Source organism: Citrus sinensis, chromosome 2 (genome assembly GCF_022201045.2).
Source record: "Citrus sinensis cultivar Valencia sweet orange chromosome 2, DVS_A1.0, whole genome shotgun sequence".
NCBI classification, from domain to species: Eukaryota; Viridiplantae; Streptophyta; class Magnoliopsida; order Sapindales; family Rutaceae; genus Citrus; species Citrus sinensis.
The window spans coordinates 27,187,279-27,195,217 of NC_068557.1; the positions used below are offsets into that span (position 1 = coordinate 27,187,279).

General features: G+C 34.7%; 1 protein-coding gene across 2 annotated transcripts; it reads left to right on the forward strand.

Moving 5' to 3' along the window:
* The first annotated feature begins 1,310 nt into the window (after positions 1-1,310).
* LOC102617139 (uncharacterized) lies at positions 1,311-4,259 on the forward strand. Of its 2 annotated transcripts, none has more exons than XM_006468362.3 (6): positions 1,311-1,708; positions 2,334-2,485; positions 2,727-2,837; positions 2,910-3,060; positions 3,459-3,730; positions 3,809-4,259. In XM_006468362.3, exons 1-6 carry the CDS (start codon positions 1,454-1,456, stop codon positions 4,047-4,049), a joined length of 1,182 nt encoding a protein of 393 aa, XP_006468425.2. In that variant the 5' UTR covers positions 1,311-1,453; the 3' UTR covers positions 4,050-4,259. The 2 variants fall into 2 exon arrangements, with proteins under 2 accessions (XP_006468425.2, XP_006468426.2); XM_006468363.4 differs by having other exon boundaries at positions 1,382-1,708; positions 2,339-2,485.
* The last annotated feature ends 3,680 nt before the right edge of the window (positions 4,260-7,939 follow it).

Sequence of the window (7,939 nt, forward strand, 5' to 3'; positions counted from 1 at the left end):
TAAACTCATATTTCAAAGTTCTAGCATTAAAATTTTTCATTAGACGTTTAATATAGCCTAAAAAAATTATAAAGTAATATAAGATATAATCAATATTAAATTAATTTATCAATAAATCCAAACAATGAAAAAAAAAAATCTGTAATTTTTTTAACATTTAAGTTGTTTATAGTTTTTAAAGAAGAGTTTACTCAATAATATCATCAACAAATATAATAAGCAAAATTGGTAACGCATCATCTTTAATAATGTGAACAGTATAGGATAAATTTTCAGCTTTGAAAAAACTATTCCTAGGGATCCCCCAGAGATAGAATTTTCCAACTATTTGGGATTAGATTGGTGGGCCCATCATTTTATCCCACCTCCGCTTTTTGATACTAAACATAACTACGGATTCTAAATAAAATAAAAATAAAAATAATCGAATCCCATAATGTTTAACTATAATCAATCAGAGTCTTAACTTTTCATGTGGTAAGGACAACTCTTTAACTATTACTTTATTTGGTATATATTTAAGAAATTATAACAATATCTCAAAGTCATCTCAAGTTTTAATTTTATATCAACTAATCATTTTTTTTGTTAACTCTGTTAACCATCATTAAATAATTTAAAATAAAAAAACTATTTTAATTTTAGATTCATTTAAGAAGGGAAAAACAACTTTTTAAGAGATTGTAGGTAAAAATTATCTTTTTATCTTAAATTTTTTAACGATGATCAATGAAATTATAAGAAAATGATTGGTTGAAATAAAAGTAAAAATTGAAATGATTTCAAAATATTATCAGAAACTCATGGTGCCTACTTGTACTTTTGATTTTTTTTTTTTTTTATGCTAGGATATAATATCCCATATATATTCCTCACACAAATTTGGTGACATAATATGAGATATAATTTCTTCACTTGAAATAAAACATAAATTACATTAATTAGTTTAGTCCTACTATTGTAATTAAGAGATTGGCCTTGTCATAGTCAATTTTAAATATTACTTGTTTGCATCAAATTTTATCTATTAGAGTAAACAATTAACTATTCTCATGAGCTTAAGTTTTTGCTTTTGAATTTCTTTCGAGAAAAGCGACTATCCTTCAATTAGATAAACAATGTATAATGTCTTGTTTACCTTTCAGAAAACTAAGAAGAAACAATTAGGATGGCTCGTGAGGAGAAAGATAAATATTTTTTAAATTACTTTTAACAATGAGATTTCTTTTTTTCTTTTTCTTTTTTTTCATATTACAAGTACGTTGATAATGCCGTTAAAACTATGGATTCGGAGTAAATTTCTTTCCGTTATTTGTGGGACTAGATTGACAAACATCGAATTTTTGTGATAAATCGGTAAGAATCATAAAAGTTAAAAAAAAAAAAAAAAAAGGCTGTGACAGGAGTTAAAAGTTTGGATTGAACGCTAATCACAGAAGATTCAAAACAGTCAATGTCTTCCTCTTCGTTCCTACCTTCGAGGTCTTCCGCCAGTCAAAGAAGAACAGCACAAGCTTCTGACAACCCGAATACTGACGGAACCCATGGTCCGGTTCTGGAACAGGCTCCGACTCCGAAACCCATATTTCAATTCATCGCGCTTGGCCTCATCGTATTCCTTGGACTCCTCCAGTTCTTACCCGCAACCCATTTCCGTCACCCATCGGATCCTTTTAGAATCTGGGTTCCGTTTAACTCCAATACCTCTGTAAGTCTCTTCCTTCTCTTCAAATTGTACTTTCCGGGGGCATTTTCATATTTACGCGTATGGTTAATAACAATTGAACCCCTAACATTTACTTTTTTACAAAGCGCAATGTAGTTTCTTCATTTGCATCAAATAGGTCCCTCTCCTGAATTTTGACCGGGAATATATATAACTTAACTCTAAAGAGTATCTCTGTTATTTCGTTGGAGGTCAGGAACTACTGGATTCAAATATATAAATGGGTTCTTACTTTAAAAATCATGACAATCCGGAAACGGGACGTTATTACCTCTGTGATGATAATTGAGTTTTTTAACTCTTGTCTAGTTGGTTATTGGGTTACTTCGGTAAAAAGTTATCATTATTGTCACTTAATTAATCATGTGATGTTTAATGTTAACAACTTTCCAGATAAATTTTATAGTTAATATAACCAGTAATGTTTCGACAACAGAAATTTATTAATAACATTCTATAATTAATCACTTTAACAAAAGTTTATTGTTGTTAATTTGACTTTCCACATGGCTAGTTTGATCTAGCTATGGTTATAACACTGGAATGTAAAGAAGCAGAAGAATCCTTTCGAGAGAAGAAAATGCTAACTTGCCGTTCCGTTTGATAGTTTAGCAAGACGAGAGATTCTGGTGATCGAAATTCTGGTTCCATCTCCTCCATTAGCCAAGATGATGGAATGGTGCACATTGTGTCATGGATGCAGTGTCTGGACCTTCGGTTGCTTGCAGTTCTTGTCAACTCAACTCTATCAGGCTCAAGGTTTGGTTGACAAATATATGTCTGGTTGTCCATTTTACATACCAAGTCGTGAATTTGGCTTTCATGTAATCTTCTCTTCGGTGGACTGAAATTTTTAAAATTTCAAAATCTCTTAACAGTAACATCTTTTGAAATGTAATTTCACTTGGTGGGTACACATATGAAAACATATTTCTGCAATTTATTGATGACCGAAACCAATGTTGATGTTACTCATTCTCATTTCTTCTTCAATATCCAGATATCCAGATCTACTTCACTTCCACCTTTTTGTCCCAAAAGGGAGCGAAGACATGGTATCCTTTTATAAGCTGAAAGTATTATTTCCGCATTCAAACCTTGAATTTCACGGGTAAGCCATTGCTTTTTCAAATATTTTCACTTGCAAAGCCCATCTCTTAGTTCTGATATTTCATAACTATAGGCAGGAGGAAGTAAAAAAAGTGATTAGGACTGCTAGCACTGGAGTAAAATATTCTGTTCAGAATATTGAGGAAATAGTACCTTTTGTTATAGCGAGCGTTCACCAGTCATTGAGTAAATTCATTTACATGTCACCCAGTGTAATTGTGAAGGTTAGTTTCCTTTGCCCTCTAGTTTAAGGGCATGACTATGTTCATAGTTTATCATTTTCTCCTGGATATGGTTTGAGACAATAGCAATGATTTTTTTTTTCCTTTTTGCGTCCAACCACGACACAAATAGAGTTGCTGCAAAATTTTTATGAAATCTTTTATTAATCTTTTAGACTCCCTCTCTCTCATGAAACAACACAAAGTTAGATACAAACTTGCTGCTGCGTCAGATGCCTCAGCCTTTCTTAGTTTCTCTTAACTTGATATTTCTTGTTAGCACTTGGGAATTCTCTTGTTAGCACTTGATATCTCTTTTATTACCATCTTACTTTTGTTGTTGTCTCTGTTTACCGAGTTGATGTCAATCAGACCTTTAATGGATTTTACTGCTGCTGCAGGGGAGAGTTGAAGAATTAATTGGCATTGACTTGAGCAATTATGCTATTGCAGCTGCTGACGACTGCTCTGAAAGATTAAACAGCTATGTTAATCCGGATGTGCTGGATGCTATCCAGAGATCAGCATCACAGCCTTGGGTTTCTGGGAAGCCTTATGCAGTGAATTCTTGTATGCCAGACTTAGGCATGCTTTTGATTGATGCTAGGAAATTGGAAAAATATATTCTTGAGGCTTTCCTATGGTGGAAAAAAGTTATAAATCAGAGAGACAGGTATCTAACTTTTCTGTCACAGTTGAATTCTGAACTGTATTATCATTGCGTTGAAAATAATTATGGGTTCATTTGCAGGAGCATTGGAAGAAGTCCTGCCATTGCATTGGCACTTTACGACCGATACCTCAAGCTTTCTAGTTCATGGTTGGTCACTGACTCGACATCATCAGTAGTCAATAAGAGCTTGGCTATCCGTTATGATGGACCCATGACTGCTTGCTCTGAATTTGGTGATGGTGCGAATATGGAACCAGCTCGTGGTGATCTCTGGAAACAGCATCTTCCATCATTGTTTTATCAAATGGTGGGAAGGTAGAACTTCATTTGCCCACTTGTCGCAGAAAATGAAAGGTTTGAATGAAGTCTTGTCTCTAAATCAAAGCTTTGTGTGTCCTTCAGTGCCAAATGTTGATCTAAGCAAGTACATAATATGCAGTTTACGGTCATTATCCATAAGCAAATTAAAATGTCTTTCTTTTAATTTTCAGGGCTTTAAGTTATATAATCACTACTGTTTAGAAATGCATATACGTAATTGCATCTTCAGATCTTTAATCAATCACATCTTAATGTCAAAGTCTACTGATTACTCATTGTAGATTTCTTAAGCCTTGAGTTGGTAAGTGAAATCATTCATGCTAAGGCAGTTTCATATGAAGTCGACAAATCTAGTGTTCTTCCTCCCAGGTCAAGTCCCTGCAACGAGAGATTTTAATAAGGTTTTAAAATAAAGCTGGCTGTATAAGTATTTCCCTAAAAAAAATCAGACGCCATTATGCAGGCAATTTCTCCGGCTGTACACAATGAACGTAAAGTATGATTATAATAATTCCCGTTCTACGAGTCGGCTCTACTATGAACATATAAAAATATATGCTCATTGTGAGGGGTGGTGCCTTATATCGCCATTTCTGTATATTCCAATTGATTGACTCCTTATCAATATTTTATTATTCATTTAGAAAATATTAGTCGTTTAGAAATTTGGCAAGGCCATGCAAGCCCATATCATGTGTATTTCCGAAGTTTGTTTGTATTTCTGTATTCGGCAAACTCAATGTATCAGTCTATGACAACTTACTGAAGCGGCCAAAAATGAACCAAAGTTGGTTAGATTCGTAAATTGAAAACGACCACTGTGTTGATCTCTTTGATTTACTCGCTTCAATGGACTCTCCGTAATCCGTACTGACAGTTATCTTATTAACTTCATCCGCACAGGCGCACAGCAACAAAGCTGTGAATAATCGGATTGCAACGTGTGGTAGTGTTCCAACTAATAACGTGATCTTTATCATTACTTTCTATATTTTTATTTGTAATCCACGATCCAAAGTTACCCATTTTGCCACGATCATCATATTCCATGAAGATACGTTAATCTTGATGATACCCACACGGCATAAATCATCAAGAACAAAGCAAGATTGACAACATAATAATTTTTTCTTTGGGGATTAGCCCTACTTAAACGTTTCGTTATGATTTTCAATTCTCGAAAGTAGAGACACAAGGGCACAATGTGGAGTTTGAATTCTTACTAATTTGAGAACTGTTTACTTCAGTGATTGAGAAAATCAACTTGAAGCACTTAAAAGTGTTAACGACAAGGGAAAAAAGAAAAAAAAAAAAAAAGGAAAGAAGAAAACCTCATTAGTTAAACTTTGAGTTCGGATAATATTTAGTTAAAGATATATGACAAGCTTAGACGAGCTCAGATAAGGAAATAATTCGAACTTGGAATTAAATGGATTGGCATGGGCTTACTTGAATATGCAGTTTCCAAAAGTATTGCGCATTGTTTGGTTTTACATAAAATGAGTAAGGCTGTTGATGGGAATTATTAATGTTGCATGAATTGCGGTGCGGCTAATGGAAGGCCTGCAGGACTCAGTGGCATGGAGGAAATGCAGGTAACCTCATAGATTGACCTATAATCACTTGTTGGGTTTCCCTTTTTCTTCCTTTTCAGTTTGTTTTCTTAAATTGTACAAGCTTAGTGAGTGCTTCAAGCTGCTGAGAAAACAACACTAATTAAAAGAAAAGAGAGAGATATAAAATCAGCATCAAAAGTATTTCAAGTGCTTTGAAATATATGGAAAACAGTCCAGAAATGATAGTTTTCATTTGTCAGTTCTGCTTGTGGATTTTTTTGAATCCACACAATTGAGCTTGCAAGTAGTAGACAATGACAATCTCCAAGTTCTAGGTCTAATTCAAGAGTATTCAGTTGCTGGTGATAAAATTAGTAATAATAACAGATTTTCCAAACATATTGGCCAATATATAAAATTATGTTGTTTGGGTGATTTGATTGCGATAGTGCAGAGAAGCTCTTTTCAGCATTTGCTAAAATTTGATTTTGCCGGCAGTCATGGCTAGTGACTTCTAATTACCGCAATTCCAATACTTAACGAGAGATTACTCATAGTTCATGGCCATTGGTGTTACAAGAGAATCTCCAAGATGGTATACGTTTACTACGCAAATTAATATTACCTATATAGGCCAGTTTGAAGCTCTACTTCAAGGATTAATATTTTTCCGCCTCAATGTAGGTTCTCAACTTTGGATACAAGAACATTACGTTTGGCCTCACACTATTCTACTACAAATTATACACGAGTTTCACTGGGGAGGTTTTATATGATGATTGGTACATGGTAATGTTCAATGTATTGTTAACATCCTTACCAGTTATTGCCTTGGAAGTCTTCAAGCAAGATGTTTCATCAGATGTGTGCCTCCAGGTAAAGAAAATTGGAACACAGATGCAGCCTGCCACACAAGCATACACCAACTTTCGTAATGTAATGCATAAGCACAAAATTACAGTATAGAGCAGTGCAAGCATTGAATTAATAAACACTGATTTCTCAACAAATTTTTATCTCTTCTGTAATGAAACAGTTTCCTGCCCTTTATCGACAAGGGCAGAAGAATGTATACGTTAGCTGGAACCGGTTGGATATTAAACGACACTGTTGCTTCTCTAGTCATCTTCCTGTCCAACATATTCATACCTTACCCAGCTGCATTCCACAAGGAAGAAGAAGTTGCAGACGTTGCACATCTCGGCGCCATTACTCACGCTTGCATAATCTGGACTGTCAATTACCAAATTGCCCTTGTCATCAGCCACTTCACTTGGACTGAGCGTCTAGTCATCTGGGATAGCATTTTCTTTTGGTACATTTTCCTGCTTGCTTATGGCGCACTCCCTCCTTTCTACTCCAACACGGCATTTCAGGTTTTCCCGCAGGCCATTGGAGCTGTGCCAATTTTCTGGCTTATCACATTGCTTGTGGCAGTTGTTTCTCTTCTGTCTTACTTCTTGCTCATTGCCATTCAACGAATGTTGTATCCGATGGATGATCATGTCGTTCAAGAAATGAAATATTGCAAGAAAGATGTGAGAGCAAATCAAATGTGGCTAAGGGAACAACACAACTCACAGAAGATGACTCAGACTGGCTTTTATGCCCGAGTAGATGCAAGAATTCGTTCTGCCAAGGAATAGTGGCATCAAAGTAAAAATTCAATACAAAGATCTGTAACAAATAGCCTAATTAAATCATTGGAAACATAACTTTGTTCTGATTCTCTTCAAATCTTTTTTTTAATTTTTTTCCCAAGAACTTCTTGTTAGGCTTCAATATTCTTTGATACTTTCATCTGTCAAAGGTGGTTGTCTCATTTCTCTTTAGTATCTCTCATTAGGTAAGACTAGAAAATCTCTTATTAGCGACAACGTAAAGGTTCGATCCGACTTAGGTGGTTGAGATTATTTAGCAGGAAAATAGAAAGCCAATCCTTCAACTCAAGTCCGTGGAAGAAATCAATGGAGAAAGAAGTATAAAATAAAAGGATCACTGGAGCCAACGCTTTGTCTTTCAGTAATTACAAATATACAGAGCGACTTGATTACAAATGTATATTATAAGTAGACGACTTGACATATGCAGACCGAGGGTGGTGATTACAAATATACAACTCAGTGTTTGCTTTCTTTGAGATAATGTACACATAACACGTGGTATTGAAATAATATTACACATTAAGAATCATGAGACAGACGACGAAACTGATCGATTAAATGCTACCCAAAAGAGCATTGAAGGAATAGAAGACACATGCTGCAGCATTGGTAAGAGAAATCTGAACTGTAAGGCTTTTGAAGCAAAGTAATGGATCAATTTGGTTATC

What these genes read in the sequence shown, in the direction of transcription:
- LOC102617139 (XM_006468362.3), top strand. Translation starts at nt 1,454, where the DNA reads ATGTCTTCCTCTTCGTTCCTACCTTCGAGGTCTTCCGCCAGTCAAAGA. An exon ending in CGTTTAACTCCAATACCTCT is followed by an intron (nt 1,709 to 2,333) that starts GTAAGTCTCTTC and finishes TCCGTTTGATAG; the next exon opens with TTTAGCAAGACGAGAGATTC. An exon ending in TCAAACCTTGAATTTCACGG is followed by an intron (nt 2,838 to 2,909) that starts GTAAGCCATTGC and finishes TCATAACTATAG; the next exon opens with GCAGGAGGAAGTAAAAAAAG.